The 17,182-nt window shown below is 41.6% G+C and overlaps 1 protein-coding gene across 16 annotated transcripts in view; it reads left to right on the top strand.

The window, feature by feature from the left end:
* Positions 1 to 3,399, top strand: part of LOC112220813 (protocadherin alpha-C2-like) — a 211,359-nt gene extending 207,960 nt beyond the window's left edge. For all 16 annotated transcript variants that reach the window (XM_042302982.1, XM_042302974.1, XM_042302987.1 and 13 more), the window contains one exon: positions 62 to 3,399. In XM_042302982.1, coding sequence (XP_042158916.1) covers positions 62 to 363 — 302 coding nt within the window. In that variant the 3' untranslated portion in view covers positions 364 to 3,399. The remainder of the gene's footprint in view (positions 1 to 61) is intronic.
* The last annotated feature ends 13,783 nt before the right edge of the window (positions 3,400 to 17,182 follow it).

The raw sequence follows: 17,182 nt of genomic DNA, 5'->3' as shown, positions 1-17,182 counted from the left end.
GAGAGAGATGATTCCAGTACAACATTAATAACCCTTCGTTGTTCTCTGTCTCTGTCTCTAGATGCTGAGGGTGGAGAGGTGTCCCCACCCATGGGAGCCGGAGTGGACAGTAACAGCTGGCACTTCCGTTACGGCGCCGGTGGTCCCGGAGGACCCCCCCAGCACCTGAAGCCCGGCGAGGTCCCCCCCGAAGCCTTCATCATCCCTGGATCGCCCGCCATCATCTCTATCCGCCAGCAGGGAGGAGAGGACGACAAGAGCGACTTCATCAGCTTCGGAAAGAAGGAGGAGGCCAAGAAGAAGAAGAAGAAGAAGAAGGAGAAGAAGGATAAGAAGGATAAGGGGAAGGATGATGATGAGTAGAGGAGGAGGAGGAGGAGGAGGAAGAGAAGGAAGGGGAGCTGTTGAAACAGAGGTACCAACCAAAGTCCACCGGGAAACAAAAATACAATTATTTTAGACCACAAGTGAAAAGAGATTCCCAATTCTACTTCATAATCTCTGGCTCAGTAACAGGGCAGACAAAGTCTGCTGCAGTCTGCTCTATACCCACCCCTGCAACAAAGATAATAAGCCCAAATCTCTCTGGTAAAAATCGGGCTTTACCAAGATTATTGTAGATTACTGTCGCCTCAAACATCTCTTACTGGGGTAATTGATTAATCATGCCTTGATGAGAAAAAAACAACAGATTAATAAATGTTCCACCATGCCCCCAGGTGCCTATACACCTTGAGCCAAACGATTCCCTCCCTACTCTTCTCAGCGAGGGGACGAGAGCCACTGTCTCTCCTCACCCTCTGCTTTTCACCCTCCCACCCACGGATACGTTGGCACCTCTGTCTTACCCCTTCCCACCATGTTGTATAATTCTCTCTCTTTGAGAGGAAAAGAAAATCCAACAACCAGAAGAAAACAGCTCTGTGCCTCGGAAAGAGAGCAAAAAAAAAAGAAGGAAATAACGAGAAGAAAGTCAACTGAAGACGAGTTAAATGTTGCTGATTTAAGAGCTGGACACTCACACTTGTAAATAGCACGGGAGAGAGTTGCTGAGGCTAAAGGCTAAAGGCTAAAGGCTAACACGGCACTGCTGCCGCGGCTTCCTATCGCGCTCTCTAGCTGTCAGTGTTCCTTGTGACGGCAAGGAAAACATGGCTGTCAAGGACAAAACACGCTGACACACACTCGCTGTAACAACCCGGACACTGAGAACACCTGAGAACTGGAGAGAGGTAAAAAAATAAAAAATACAAATTAAAAATTAAAAACACAGGAGCAGCCAAGAAAACAACATTGTGTTTAATACGCAACGCAAGCTTTTCCCTAAGCAGTACACATGTGTACAGTAGATCTACTCTCTCAGGGTCGGCACAGCAGCATCCCCTGCAGTTACTCCTGATGGGTTCGCTCACTACTCTCTTTTGGGACGACGAGATCCTTCTCTCGCCCAATGCAAACAGATAGAACGAGGGATGGAGAGAAAGGAGGAACACTCTTCAGAGTCTCCTGAGAACGAAAGAGAGAAGAGTCCAGTTGAGTTGGCCTGTGATCCAGCTTGTTGATCTGAGCTCCGTTGGAACCTTGTAGAATAGCAGGAGCGTCTCTAGCTAAAGATGATCTCTTCTACTCTCCCCCTGCCACTCAGCAAAAGCCTGAGGCTTTCTGCTCTGAATGTTTGGTAGCAACCATCACTTACCTGATATCCAACCTGATCCCCCCCATCCTCCACATCCCCACCCCGCCCTTTCCACTCCCTGCCCCTGCCCACACAGATTCTCATCCCCACCCTTACACCAACCACAGACTGCTTCTTCACATGATGATGATGATGAATTTGTGAAACTTTTTCACTTTCTATTTGTTCTTGGAGAAGACCCTCGATTTCCTACTCTGTTTAGTTAGCTTTAACTGATCTGCAGCGCTTCTGCTTGTCCCACCCCCCTTGCCCTCGGCCTTTCTCTTTTCTCTGGCCGTGGACTCCCCCTCTAGCCCCATGTTCTTTCAGGGTGAACTGGGAAGGCTGAACATTGTGGTGTGCTGGGAACAGCATGGAGTAATGTGGAAGAGGCCTGAAGAACCCAGTCGGGACCGGGGGTCCATTATTCTGAGTTCTATAACGCCAGCTGTCTCCAAGTGCAAAAAGGTTGAGTGCTTTTAACTTGTGAATACTACACTGTTCATTCCTGTTTGTGGTCACTGGCGAGAGGGGACGAGGTGGGATGGGGACAGGGATGGGGTGGATGTCTGGGACATGGTTCTGAGAGCTAGGCTTATCCTCCATGTTCCTGGGTACACGTATATCTCGAAATTGATTGATTATGATTGGTGAATCAAAACAGTAGGTCATCCATTGGCTTTTATGTACACGATAAATATAGAGTTAGACTTGCTTTTTATATATGTGGCCTGTGCATTAATAAATGCAGTGTATACTGCTAATTATTACATTATTAATGAATAAATAAGGGCATCTAAGGATTCCCACCCCACAGCTCTATCCCATCAATCCCCTCTCAGGAGGTTTTGTAATCAGCCCTGCTTCGATTGGTTCCCCGTTCCCCTGCCTGTATGTTGTTGCAACGCCCCCTCCCCCCCTCCCTCCAGGTTTTGCGGCTCAATATGACGTCACTCCACTAAAGCGGCTGCTGCATGTTCGTCTCAAAGGAAACTCAAACAATATAGAGATACAATATATATATATATATATAGAAATAGATGGCTATGATTTTATTGTTTCGTATTATAATTTTACTTTATGACTCCCACAGGAGATATGTGTATGTACCGTCTCTGTCATGCATCTTCTACCCCTCGCACTCCACAAGACAGTGGTGTTGTATGACGTTAACTAAACCTTTTCGATATTTGTAAATGCTGTTGTGTGATGCCCTTGATCTCAACTCTGTTCATTTTGTTTTATGGAAATAAGATTTTCGTTTTTGAGAACAAGCAACAACAACAACAACAAAAAAAAAAAAAAACGTTTTGTGTCCGGCTTTGACATGATGATCTAACTAACACTGTAATATTGTAACTGAAATATGTATGATCCTGTGATGAGCTATCTCTTCCCTTTCAACAGAAAAAAAAGAAACACAAAAAAAAGAAGACAATTCCTATGTAAAAATTGTATATGTAGTGTATGCTTGTGTTTAGTGAGCGTTCACGCTGTCATTCTTTTATCAGCGTATGATGGTGACCAATGGTGGCGCTGTCCTGGCCTACTGATCAGTACAGATCTGTTGTGAAACCTTTTTTGTACACCTGCTCATCTACTGTGACGGTGAAGTAGTGACATTTAATTTCTTTCTGTTTTTTATTTTGTTTGACCTAAATGGATACAGTGGTAATGTGTTTTGTTTATAAATCACTAAATAAAAAATTTCTTTCATAAAATGAGACTGACGTTGTCGCCTTGGAGCTTGCTTGGAAACAGGCATTCTCTCTCTCACACACACACACACACACACACACACACACACACACACACACACACACACACACACACACACACACACACACACACACACACACACACACACACACACACACACACACACACACACCTTCTCCCTCTTTGCATGAACAGCACAGTTGCAATCAGTACACTGTAAAAAATATTGTGCCCCTTTTACTTAAACATTTTTTGGTAACTATTTGCATCAGCCTTTTAAGTAAATCCAAAAAGGAGGATCATTTAAGTATAATATACTTTGCTTTTAGTGCATCACAAACTCAAATATATTAAGTGCAAACAACTAACAGGATCTCAATAATTCCTTTCATTCAACTTAATTTTATCACATTCAGAACATTTGTTTTTTTAGTTTGACCTGCTTAAGTCCTTCAAGTCCCAGAACTAATGTTATAAGTTTGATATACTTAATGTAATCAGTTACAGAACTAACATTGTAAGGTTAATTTGCTGAATTTACTCCGTATCGTAATTGATATTCTATGTTTTATCTACAAATGATTTTGCTCAGTTACTTATGGTACTCAGGTTCGTAAAATGTATTTAATCTTACTACTCAAATATATACTCGCAAATATACTTAAAAAGCTGATGCAAATAGTTACCTCAATAGACTTGGGAAAATGGACTAAAGATGGTATTTCTATACAAGGGAATATGCAAAAAGAAACAACAGTGGTCAACTTCAAACTTCAACACCTTTATTTTGATTAAAGGTTTTCTTCAAACATCAATTGCCTCTTATACCCTACTCCTTAAGCATTTGTGGAGAGCTCATTACTTTCATCTTTAATCATTCTGCGTATAAATCCACCTTGCCTCCTTAGGTAAAGTTACATTCAGAAAGCTTGCACCTGACTACGAATATGTTCAGATCTTCACAACTGCATAAAGTTTAGGTGATAGGTTGGGATTAGCACTTTGACCTCACATCTTGTAGAGTTTGGCAAGAATTCTCTGGTGTTCTGTGTGCCCCTTAACAACATAGCGATGTTTTAACAGAAACATAAATGAAGGATTTATCTTAATAGACTTTACACAAAGCACAATATGAACTTTAGCTCAAATACAACCTCATTCAATATTATTTTGACAGGTATAAGCATTCTGGGTATAACTCCACCGTGCCTCCTAAAGTTACATCCAGATATCTTGCACCTGACTACAAATCATCTCAGAAATCCACAAGTGCATATGGAGTAAATTTGAAAACAAAGCTGTTTTTTAAACAGGAATTTACAATGTCTCTTATGACTTCACCTGACAAAGAGCATCATGTAAACTGTAGCACCTATACCACCTAGCAACTAGCCTTTCAGCTTACTGAGTAGGGTTTAGACCACAGTTGTTTAGTGGCCCTTTGAGAGTTCTCATAGATATCTTTAGATATCTCTGAAAACAAGTAACTTCATCTTTAGAGCTTGGACCCGTGAGAAGTTCCTGAGATCACCAAGTTCCAAGAATACTTTTTGGAACACCTCAAAGGTATATTTCAGTTCTTTGGTGTACCTTAGATTCAAGTCATAGATGAGGCCCATATACAAGGTACGTGACTGTGTAGAACCACAAATACCAGACAGGACCTCTGCTCCTTCGATGCAGATCCCATGCTCTATATTCTGGTGCAGATCCTTCACAGTGAACACCTTCATCACATGCTGAACGAGGTCCTCTCGGATCACGGTGTCGTTAGCATCCTGAGTGAAACAATTAAGAAATAACAGGCTAGGCTATTACGTTAACTGTGCCACTTGAGGAGGAGAGGGAAACAAAGGAAGATACCTCATTTAGAGATAAATAAGGATACAAAAATAAAAACCTTTACCTTGTGTTCTGTAATAAGGTCTTCAACCCTCTCGCCGAGGTATATGATCAGGGCATGGATCACACTGTCTCTTCTTTCCTGGATGGTGTTGCACTGTAATATGAGGTTATACAAATATTTGCAGTTAATACCGGCAACTAAATACATACAGTATAACCTATATACTATTGTGAAGGTGTTCCAGAGCAACAGTGGCAATTCTTCTGAACCCTTCCTTAATCAGAGAGAGAGAGAGAGAGAGGAAACATCTGAACAGATAAGGACAACAGGCGATCTGAGAGACAGAATGCTGTTGGGAAACTCCTCCCAAGGCATGTGCAGAGTGAGAATGTTCAGACTAATCTTTAATGCATATACAATTGTAGATTAGAATATTAGGTCAAGATAACACAAAATATTTAAATGAGTATTTTTAAAAATGGACCTACATTTACTATTTTCATTCAGCTGTATTTTGTACCTGGTTGGGCTTAAAAGGGGCTGCCCATCTTTCTTTGAAGTCCTCACAGGAAGGGCTTGAAAACATCTTGTCTTCGATATTAGAAGGTCTTTGCCATTTTGACACTCACAATGTTGTGGTTGTCACGTATTTGTACTTGAAAGCAGCAAAACTGCAGCTCTTAAATTGCATGTGCCGCCTGATCCCTGCGGACTCAAGATATAATCCATTCATTTTTTGTGTGTGTATACATCAGCACAAACATATATTATTACTTATGTAACCTTTATTTAACTAGGCAAGTCAGTTAAGAACAAATTGTTATTTACAGTGACCGCCTACAGAGGAACAATCGGTTAACTTCCTTGTTCAGGGGCAGAACGACAGATTTTGACCTTGTCAGCTCGGGGATTCGATCCAGCAACCTTTCGGTTACCGGCACAGCACTCTAACCACTAGGTTACCTGCTGCCCCCATATGCTATCTCATTCTAAAATAAGGAAGACACACATTGTCTATACCTGCCTGGGCGACAACACATTGAGAAAAACACTAATAGGACCCTATGAAATCCTTGTTCTATTTGTCCCAAATGCTGTTTTATTTTCCAGAATTCCGTGTTAACTTTTTGTTGCCTAACGTGTTCAATCCATTTGGTTGATTTAAAAATACAGGATACATCTAATACTTATTATTCACACAAATGTTGGGGTACTGTAATAAAAATATCCTGTGTATCCTGTCCGAGGGGTACCGTGTATTCTGTTTAAATTTCTGGATTCCGTCTTTGCATTGCAGAAATCATGGGGCCCTACAAGCACTTATGTGAGTTACAATGAAAACACACAGACATTTGAATATACTGACGTACCTTTCCAATGTATTCTGGAAAATATGGTCTGTCCGGTAATCAGGAACGTCTGAATACCTATACATAAAGAAGAGTTGTGTTAAAATTTATAACAATGTCAGGAAAATTAAAAATCGAATGACTTCAGCTTTAGATAGCTAGCTAGCTAAAGAAAACAGAAACATCGCAATCCAAGCTGACTTGGAAGAGCTGCTTGTTATCTATCTTACTAGCCAGCCCAGTTATTTCATTCAGCTAGTTTGGCTGTTATTGACTAGATTATTATATAGATTAGATAGATATTGACTGCACAAGGTCAATGTTTGCAGTGCTGCCTTTGAACGTGTTGCGAACACGTGCACAGCAAGAAGGTTTCTGCAAGGACAGGTGTTGCTAGATAACTAGGTGTAGTTAGCTAGCTAGCTACGTATTGTTCCTACCCGTCTCTGCCTGGGTAGGTTGCCTTGCAGGCAAACATTAAATTGCAGGGGCACCATGAGTTCAGTTCTACTGTAATGTTTGCAGAATATGCTTTTTTTGTTGAGAAGCTAGGTAGCTAATATGTTACATAGCTATTTTGGTTCATGTAAAAGTTACACAAAAATGGCAAAATGTTAAAAACAGCCCCGGGGCGAGTAAATGTCCTGCTAGCTTAGTAGCTAGTAGCCTGCCCACCACTAGCTAACTAATATAGACATCACGGCCGTGAACTAGTTTGCTTATCAACGTGCAAATATGTAACGTACTCTGGCAATATAGCTGGCTAAAGGCTTTTTGTACTTGAATAATGTTATTTAACGTTTTCCACAAATATTTTTGACATTTCGTCGAAAATAATGTGTATAGAGATTCAAACTACATTCCAAGTTACCAGAAAAGGATTACGCCCGTTGAAATGTTCCCTTGGATTTTTATTTGCAAATGCCAGTCTTTTCCAACACATTTACATGAAGTACTATATTCAAAAATGTAAGTAAAACCAGAAACCTATTATTTTAACTAAAAATCATTGATTTTCTTTTGCAATATGTACGAAGTCCGTGGGTACATTTTTACAGTGTATATTTGCCTCACAGTTGGACCTTGTTGCTAGGGAGAGTGAGAGAGGGGGAGGGGTGAGAGACAGGGCTAGAGTGTTTCTCTTCAAGTTGAAGAGAGAGAGAGAGTGAGAGAAAAAGAGCAGACATTGATCTGCATCAGTCTGTGGAGAATAGGCAGGCATTCTCACACACACACACACACACACACACACACACACACACACACACACACACACACACACACACACACACACACACACACCTGTCTCTGTTGTAGCACCCAGTCAGAACCGCTCAGTCCCAAAGGAGATGAGAGAGACTGGCTGAGTGACCTGGCTCCTCCTATTGTCCTCTGTGACTGCCACAGTCACAGTTTGTCCTGAAGAACACCTGCTTTTATATCAAACCTTGAATCAATTATACTTGAATTAATTATTTATTGACTAAACATGAAGAGGTCAAATAATTTGACCATAGAGCATAGTGCATACAGTGAACACATTTTGGTCCACCAAAGAGACACCTAGGATTTGGTAAATGGTTTGTAGAGCACAGTGGAAAAGTTGAAGTTAAATCACAAGAAAAGCATTTAAACAATACTGCTGTACTACTGTAATACCACAGTGATATACATATTTATCAGGTCCTTAGAGGAGCCCTGTGTATATATTATAATTTCACACAGAACAAGGAGACCCATTTTGCCTATAATCAGTCCCAGCAGACATCAAGTTGGCCGCAATTCATAACTGAATAATGTCATGACGTTGCCCTCTTTGGGTACAGCAAGCCCATCCCCCTCTCCCTGCCTCCCCCTTGCCTCCTTCAACTAGGCTGCTGTGGTCAGAGAGAGGTTGTAAATTCCTGAGGAGAGGACAGTATAGAGAGAGAGTGAAGTTTCATAGAGAACAAAGGAATTTCTTCCACCTCACAGAACCTGAGGTCCGAACAACGTTTACCTTCTGGAGAAAGTATAAAAGATTGGTGAAGAATCCAGTTACGAACTGGTCCGTTTGTTACAACTTGGGGAAGCTCATGGGAGACGGTGTGGCCACATTACCATAACGCTGTTTATATAATAGCCTCAGAAATGAGGTTTACATCTAATTGTTGTATAAGATGAATGAGTGAGTATGATACTGTTTGTAAAATTGTGTAATATGATTTTGGACTGTTTAATGAAGGAAATTCCCTTTTGAGTTTAACTAAATCAGAGGACCGCCCATGAGCCCAGTTAGGGCCAGGCATCCTGGGGCAGCCCCTTTTCTGCAATTCTGAATAAAACCCCAATTTTGAGAAATTCTCACTAGACTGTGTTTCTCTCAATCACGGGAGTACAAAGGTTGCAGACCATTGCTGAATCTTTTAAACATACCATGTGGTTAAACTCTTGGACTATCAATACCGACAGAATAAGAACAAGTCTTCGATATTAATTACTAGTCTGCAGCTAGGAATTCGGTATCATTGAACGCGAAGAACGACAACCGCCGAAACATCCATTCTACAACAACATGAATGAATGTCACTGTAGTGAATTCTTAGGCGACCCCCACTTCCCTTTTGTTTAACAAGCCACCATGCCGGTTTAGCCCAGTAGGGCACATTCTCGTATACTTTCTTGTAACCATATTTACTTTGTTGTTTTGTTTATGCATTTCTGTGAATGACTTAGTTAGTAATAAATAAATGATTTAAGATAATTGATGTATGGATGACTCATAGAGAAGACTGGGTTCATGCAGATAACCAACAATTTACGACATTTAGAATGAGACTAACGTGAGGTAAAATAAATAATTCATTAATCAGAAGACTATGGATCAGATATGAAAATATCTGAATAGTTATTTTAGGAAATTATAACTTTGTTATATGAATATTTTCCTTGGTGTCCCGACTTCCTCGTTAATTACAGTTACATAATTAATCAGTTTGATCGCGTAATACTAATTACAGAGAATCTTTGATAAAAAAGTCTTCAATTTAATGATAGTAAAGACACGACAATAAATAGTTGGTGTTATAAGACCAATAAAGGCTTCAAGTGTGTGGTACAATGAGGACAACAGAAAATGATGAACAAAGTATGGCATACAGTGCATTCGGAAAGTATTCAGACCCCTTGACTTTTTCAACATTTTGTCACGTTACAACCTTATTCTAAAATGGATTAAATAAATGTTTTTGCTCATCAGTCTACACACAGTTCCCCATAAAGGCAAAGCAACATTTAAAAAAAAAATTTTAATAAAAGACTGAAATACCTTATTTATGTAAGTAGTCAGACCCTTTGCAATGAAACTCATAATTGAGCTTAGGTGCCGTCCTGTTTCCATTGGAATCCTTGAGATGTTTCTACAACTTGACTGGAGTCCACCTGTGGTAAATTCAATTGATTGAACTTGATTTGGAAAGGCACACACCTGTCTATATAAGGTCCAAACAGTTAGTGCATTTCAGAGCAAAAACCATGCCATGAAGGCGAAGGCATTGTCTATAGAGATCCGAGACAGGACTGTGTTGAGGTGCATATCCGGGGAAGGGTACCAAAACATTTCTGCAGCATTGAAGGTCCCCAAGAACACAGTGGCCTCCATCATTCTTAAATGGAAGAAGTTTGGAACCACCAAGACTCTTCCTAGAGCTGTCCACCCGGCCAAACTGAGCAATCCGGGGAGAAGGGCCTTGGTCAGGGAGGTGAACAAGAACCCGATGGTCACTCTGACAGAGCTCCAGAGTTCCTATGTGGAGATGGGAGAACCTTCCAGAAGGACAACCATTTCTGCAGCACTCTACCAATCAGGCATTTATGGTATAGTGGCCAAACAGAAGCCACTCCTCAGTAAAAGGCACATGACAGCCTGCTTAGAGTTGGCCAAAAGGCACCAAAATGACTCTCAGACCATGAGAAACAAGATTCTCTGGTCTGATGACACCAAGATTGAACTCTTTGGCCTGAATGCCAAGCGTCACGTCTGGAGCAAACCTGGCACCAACCTTACGGTGAAGCATGGTGGTGGCAGGATTATGCTGTCGGGATGTTTTTCAGCAGCAGGGACAGGGAAACTAGTCAGGATCGAGGGAAAGATGAACGGAGTAAAGTACAGATAGATCCTCGATGAAAACCTGCTCCAGAGCTCTCAGGACCTAAGACTGGGGCGAAGTTTCACCTTCCAACAGGACAACGACCCTAAGTACACAGCCACCACAACGCAGGAGTGGCTTCGAAACAAGTCTCTGAATGTCCTTGAGTGGCCCAGCCAGAGCCCGAAGTTGATCCTGATCAAACATCTCTGGAGAGACCTGAAAATAGCTGTGCAGCAATGCTCCCCATCCAACCTGACAGAGCTTGAGAGGATCTGCAGAGAAGAATGGGAAAAACTCCCCAAATACAGGTGTGTCAAGTTTGTAGCATCATACACAAGAAGACTCAAGGCTGTAATCGCTGCCAAAGGTGCTTCAACAAAGTACTGAGTAAAGGGTCTGAATAATTATGTAAATGTAATATTTCAGTTTTTATTTTTTATACTAAAAACTTGATTTTGCTTCTTCATTATGGGGTACTGTGTGTAGATTGATGAGGGGGGGGCGAAAATATAATACATTTTTGAATGAGGCTGTAACGTAACAAAATGTGAAAAAAGTCAAGGGGTCTGAATACTTTCCGAGTGTACTGTATCATAGGTTTTAAGATAAGATCTACTCAAAATAATGTTCCACTGTTGTTTGATACTTTCACTGGGCATGTGAACATTCCAACTTGTCTCAACATTCCTTTATCAGCCTGTGAACATTCCAACTTGTCTCAACATTCCTTTATCAGCCTGTGAACATTCCAACTTGTCTCAACATTCCTTTATCAGCCTGTGAACATTCCAACTTGTCTCAGCATTCCTTTATCAGCCTGTGAACATATACAATACCAGTCAAGAGTTTGGACACACCTACAAATTCAAGGGTTTTTCTTTATTTTTACTATTTTCTACATTGTAGAATAATAGTGAAGACATAAAAAAGATGAAATAACACCTATGGAATCATGTAGTAACTACAAGGTCGACCGATTATGATTTTTCAACGCCGATACCGATACCGATTATTGGAGGGCCAAAAAAGTCGATACCGATTAATCGGCCAATTTAAAAATATTTATATATTTGTAATAACGACAATTACAACAATACTGAATTAACACTTATTTTAACTTAATATAATACATCAATAAAAATCCATTTGGAGAAGTAAAAGTGCAATATGTGCCATGTAAAAAAGCTAACGTTTGACTTCCTTGCTTAGAACATGAGAACATATGAAAGTTGGTGGTTCCTTTTAACATGAGACTTCAATATTCCAAGGTAAGAGGTTTTAGGTTGTAGTTAATATAGTATTTATAGGACTATTTCTCTCTATACCATTTGTATTTCATATACCTTTGACTATTGGATGTTCTTATAGGCACTATAGTATTTCCAGTGTAACAGTATAGCTTCCGTCCCTCTCCTCGCCCCTACCTGGGCTCGAATCAGGAACACATCTACAACAGCCACACTCAAAGCACAAAAGCCGCGGCCCTTGTAGAGCAAGGGGAATAACTACTCCAAGTCTCAGAGCGAGTGACGTTTGAAACACTATTAGCGCACACCCAGCTAACTAGCTAGCCATTTCACATCGGTTACACCAGCCATAAGGCTGATAGGCTTGAAGTCATAAACAGCACTGAGCTGCTGGCAAAACGCAGAAAGTGCTGTTTGAATGAATGCTTACGAGCCTGCTGCTGCCTACCATCGCTCAGTCAGACTGCTCTATCAAATCATAGACTTAATTATAACATAATAACACACAGAAATACGAGCCTTTGGTAATTAATATGGTCGAATCCGGAAACTATCATTTCGAAAACAAAACGTTTATTATTTCAGTGAAATACGGAACCGTTCTGTATTTTATCTAACGGGTGGCATCCATAAGTCTAAATATTCTTGTTACATTGCACAACCTTCAATGTTATGTCATAATTACATAAAACTCTGGCAAATGAGTTCGCAATGAGCCAGGCTGCCCAAACTGTTGCATATACCCTGACTCTGCGTGCAATGAACGCAAGAGAAATAACACAATTTCACCTGGTTAATATTGCCTGCAAAAACTGTATTTATTTTAGCTAAATATGCAGGTTTAAAAACATATACTTCTGTGTATGGATTTTAAGAAAGGCATTGGTGTTTATGGTTAGGTACAGTCGTCCAACGATTGTGCTTTTTTCACAAATGCGGTTTTGTTAAATCATCCCCCAGCGTTGCATCGATTATATGCAACGCAGGAAACGATAGATAAACTAGTAATATCATCAACCATGTGTAGTTATAACTAGTGATTATGATTGATTTATTGTTTTTTATGAGATAAGTTTAATGCTAGCTAGCAATGTACCTTGGCTTCTACTGCATTTGCGTAACAGGCAGGCTCCTCATGGGGTGCAATGAGAGGCAGGTGGTTAGAGCGTTGGACTAGCTAACTGTACGGTTGCAAGATTGGATCCCCCGAGCTGACAAGTTGAAAATCTGTCGTTCCGCCCCTGAACAAGGCAGTTAATCCACCGTTCCTAGGCCGCCATTGAAAATAAGAATGTGTTGTTAACTGACTTGCCTAGTTAAATAAAGGTATAAAAAAATGTAAATCGTCAAAATCTGCGCCAAATAATACCGATTTCCGATTGTTATGAAAACTTGAAATCGGCCCTAATTAATCGGCCATTTCGACCTCTAGTAGTAACCAAAAAAGTGTTAAACAAATCAAAATATATTTTAGAATCTTCAAAGTAGCCTCCCTTTGCCTTGAAGACAGCATTGCAAATTCTTGACATTCTCTCAACCAACTTCACCTGGAATACTTTTCCAACAGTCTTGAAGGAGTTCCCACATATGCTGAGCACTTGTTGGCTGCTTTTCCTTCACTCTGCGGTCCAACTCTTGCCAAACCAACTAAATTGGGTTGAGATCAGTTGATTGTGGGGCCAGGTCATCTGATGCACCACTCAATCACTCTCCTTCTTGGTAAAATAGCCCTTACACAGTCTGGAAGTGTGTTGGGTCACTGTCCTGTTGAAAAACAAATGATAGTCCCATCAAGCGCAAAACAGATGGGATGGCGTATCACTGCAGAATGCTATGGCAGCCATGCTGGCTAAGTGTGCCTTGAATTCCAAATAAATCACTGACAGTGTCACAAGCAAAGCACCCCCATACCATCACAACTCCTCCTTCATGCTTCATGGTGGGAACCACACATGCAGAGATAATTTGTTCACCTACTCTGCTTCTCACAAAGACACGGCAGTTGGAACCAAAATCGCACATTTGGACTCATCAGACCAAAGGACAAATGTCCACTGGTCTAATGTCAATTGCTTGGCCCAAGCAAGTTTCTTATTATTATTGGTGTCCTTTTGTGGTGGTTTCTTTGCAGCAATTTGACCATGAAGACCAGATTCACGCAGTCTCCTCTGAACAGTTGATGTTGAGATGTGTCTGTTACTTGAACTCTGTGAGGCATTTATTTGGGCTGCAATCTGAGGTACAGTTAAAGTAATGAGGGACTTATTCTTTGCTTCTTTGAGATGTTCTTGCCATAATATGGACTTGGTTTTTTACCAAATTGGGCTATCTTCTGTATACCTACCATACCTGGGTCACAACACAACTGGTTTTCCCCAACGCATTAAATTAACTTTTAACAAGGCACACCTGTTAATTGAAATGCATTCCAGGTGACTACCTCATGAAGCTGGTTGAGAGAATGCCAAGAGTGTGCAAAGCTGTCATCATGGCAAAGGGTGGCTACTTTGAAGAATCTCAAATATAAAATAGATTTAGATTTGTTCAAAACTTTTTTGGTTACTACATGATTCCATATGTGTTATTTAATAGTTGTGATGTCTTCACTACTATTCTACAATGTAGAAAATAGTAAAAATAAAGAAAAACCTTTGAATGAGTAGGTGCATCTGAACTTTTGACTGGTACTGTATATCTCATACAGCAAGACATATAATGGCGTGAAAAACATAGAAAGATACTTTTTTTGGAGAGGTTACCATACATTATATATCGTACATTTGATCAGGGGCTTATGGGGAACCATTTTAATACCATCAAACCTTTGCCACCCCAATGTGGACCAACTTTTGGTCTAGACCATGGACTAACTATCTAAAGTGCTAATTTAGAATTCTAAGAATATTCCAATTAGACTGTGATCCATTGACTTGGTTCCCTGATTTCCACAGTGTTAATTATGGGGTTTGGAGCACTTAAGTGTTCCTCCAGCACATTGATAGCTGAGTGATTAATGGCCGTTTATCTAGCAGGAAGCTTTGAAAGATCTGAGAGCTCTTGTCTCTTTTCACGTCTCTTTTCTCTGCTGCCTCTCATCTGAGTCTTTGAGCTGCATACGATGATGTTTGTTGCTCATCTCTCACCCTCCTCTCTCATTTTACCTCTCTGCCTCTGTCTCTTTCACTCCCTCTTCCATTCTGCATCTTGGAGAAGGGAGGGAGCTGGCGGTGAAGAGAGTTCAAGGGTTCACATGTTAATGCCGCCTGCCAAAACAACCCTCTCTCTCACTCTCCCCTCTCTCTCGCTCTCTCTCTCCAGAATAGGTTTCTATGGTAACCACAAATAGGGGAGATGTCTCCATGGCAACAGCCTTATGATAATCTCATTGTGCAGAGGTGGAGGGTGGAAACAGTGGGGGACCAGGAAGGCAGGATGGGCAGGGTTCCTTCTGTCTGACAATGGACTGTCAGAGTTCTCTCTCTCTCTCTCTCACACACACACACACACACACACACACACACACACACACACACAAACCTTTTCTCTCTCTTGGTGTCTACGTCAATGAGATGAGATGATTCCCCTGAACCCTCCTCCGATCACAGGTACACTGTCAAGACAAACTTCAGCTGCACTGACCCAGCACACCCTGTGTTCCAGAACAACACCAGACAAACATATAGAATCACAGACATCCTGGTCTGCACGCTTGGGAATAGCATCTCAACTCTCCCCAGAGCATTCACAAGGGGGTCCTAGCCTTCTTAATTTCTGCATTTTGTGTTATTTCAACTCTCTCAGTAACACAAACAAACAAACATACAAGCGAGGGGGGGGGGAGTAGCCAGCAGCGTTTGGTCCGTAGAGTAGTGAATCGCTCCAGTTAATGAATATGGATATGCATTGTGGCAGAACTAACAGACCTCGAGCACTACTAGCAATAGACTGCTATACTAACAGGGGTCTCTGGTCTCTCTTCTACACGACTGTGATCTACTTATATGCCATCCACAAAGATAAATAGGAGCCAATTTAGTCCCACACAACATTATGATGAATACTAGGACTGGTTTTGAGAGAAGGAATGTTTTAAAAAAGGCCCTGAGTGACTCCAACCCTTCAGCTCACTGCAAAAAAAAAAAGAAAGAAGTGACTTAACCCTGAAAACAGAGTGAGGGATTGTGGAGAGGGAGATGAAGGAGTGCTGCTTAACCTGAAGTCAGGACGAGGTATGCACTGGATGACTGAAATGCAAAAAGCAGGCAAGGTTCTGCGCAGTGCATACTTAAATGACTGAAACACTTCATTTCATCATGGCTACCTCGCTGTCACTCCCACTCCGTTCAATGTAAGAGCTCATTGTTGCTTATTATGGCTTTTAACAGAGTATTTGGGATGTGAATGTATACCGTACCGGGTTGGAGTGTTTGGGTTTGAGGGATTGAGATGTAATGTTTCAGGGGTTAACGGTTTTGGGGGTGTCTGTGGTGGGGTTTGTCATGTGGTGACAGCCAGCTCTCCTGCCGCAGTGACTCGTCAAGAACAACATCCTGCTGAGGGAAGCAAACAGGGTGGGTCGGAGACATGACCACAGCCAAGCAGACGTGGAGATGGATGTCTGTAATAAATCCACTCCGCAGCAACAACGCTTGCCAGGGAGAAATACAGAGTGCCTAAGAGAGTGTGAGAGAGATATAATGAAAGAGGGGCAGACAGGCATGGAAATTAAGTGACTGACGGTAAACTCACGCCGGGTCTGCGGAGAGGGAGCGGGCAAGGACAGCGTCAGTGTGTGCGGTGGGTGTGTGAAGGACGTGAAGCTCAGACAAAGAGCGTTACCATAAAGCCAATCCAAATGGAGTGAGTGTGTGTTTGCGCAGAGCCTGATGAAAGACGCAATGTGCCCTTTTGATTTTAATAAAGCTCCATAAATATTCCTATGGAGTGTTGCGTCTGTCATTTGCAGTTTTGTCGTTCATCATATTGAACACGTACAGCATTTCCCTACTCTGTAGCAGAGCAAGGTAGTGTTGCTGACTCACGGAGCTGGCAGTCACACCTGCCTCACAGCACGTGCCAGACAAACGCCATGTCCCCATGCTGCCCACACTACACAAAGCAGGCTACAGCAGCACAGCGCCGTCCATCTATGATGACCAACCAACCGTCACGGTCACGTTCACAGCCACACCGCAGAGGTGCTTTGTGTAGCCTGG

The sequence above is a fragment of the Oncorhynchus tshawytscha genome, linkage group LG21 (genome assembly GCF_018296145.1).
Source record: "Oncorhynchus tshawytscha isolate Ot180627B linkage group LG21, Otsh_v2.0, whole genome shotgun sequence".
NCBI classification, from domain to species: Eukaryota; Metazoa; Chordata; class Actinopteri; order Salmoniformes; family Salmonidae; genus Oncorhynchus; species Oncorhynchus tshawytscha.
Note: the sequence above shows the minus strand (reverse complement) of the source record. Positions and strands in the feature narration are given on the sequence as shown.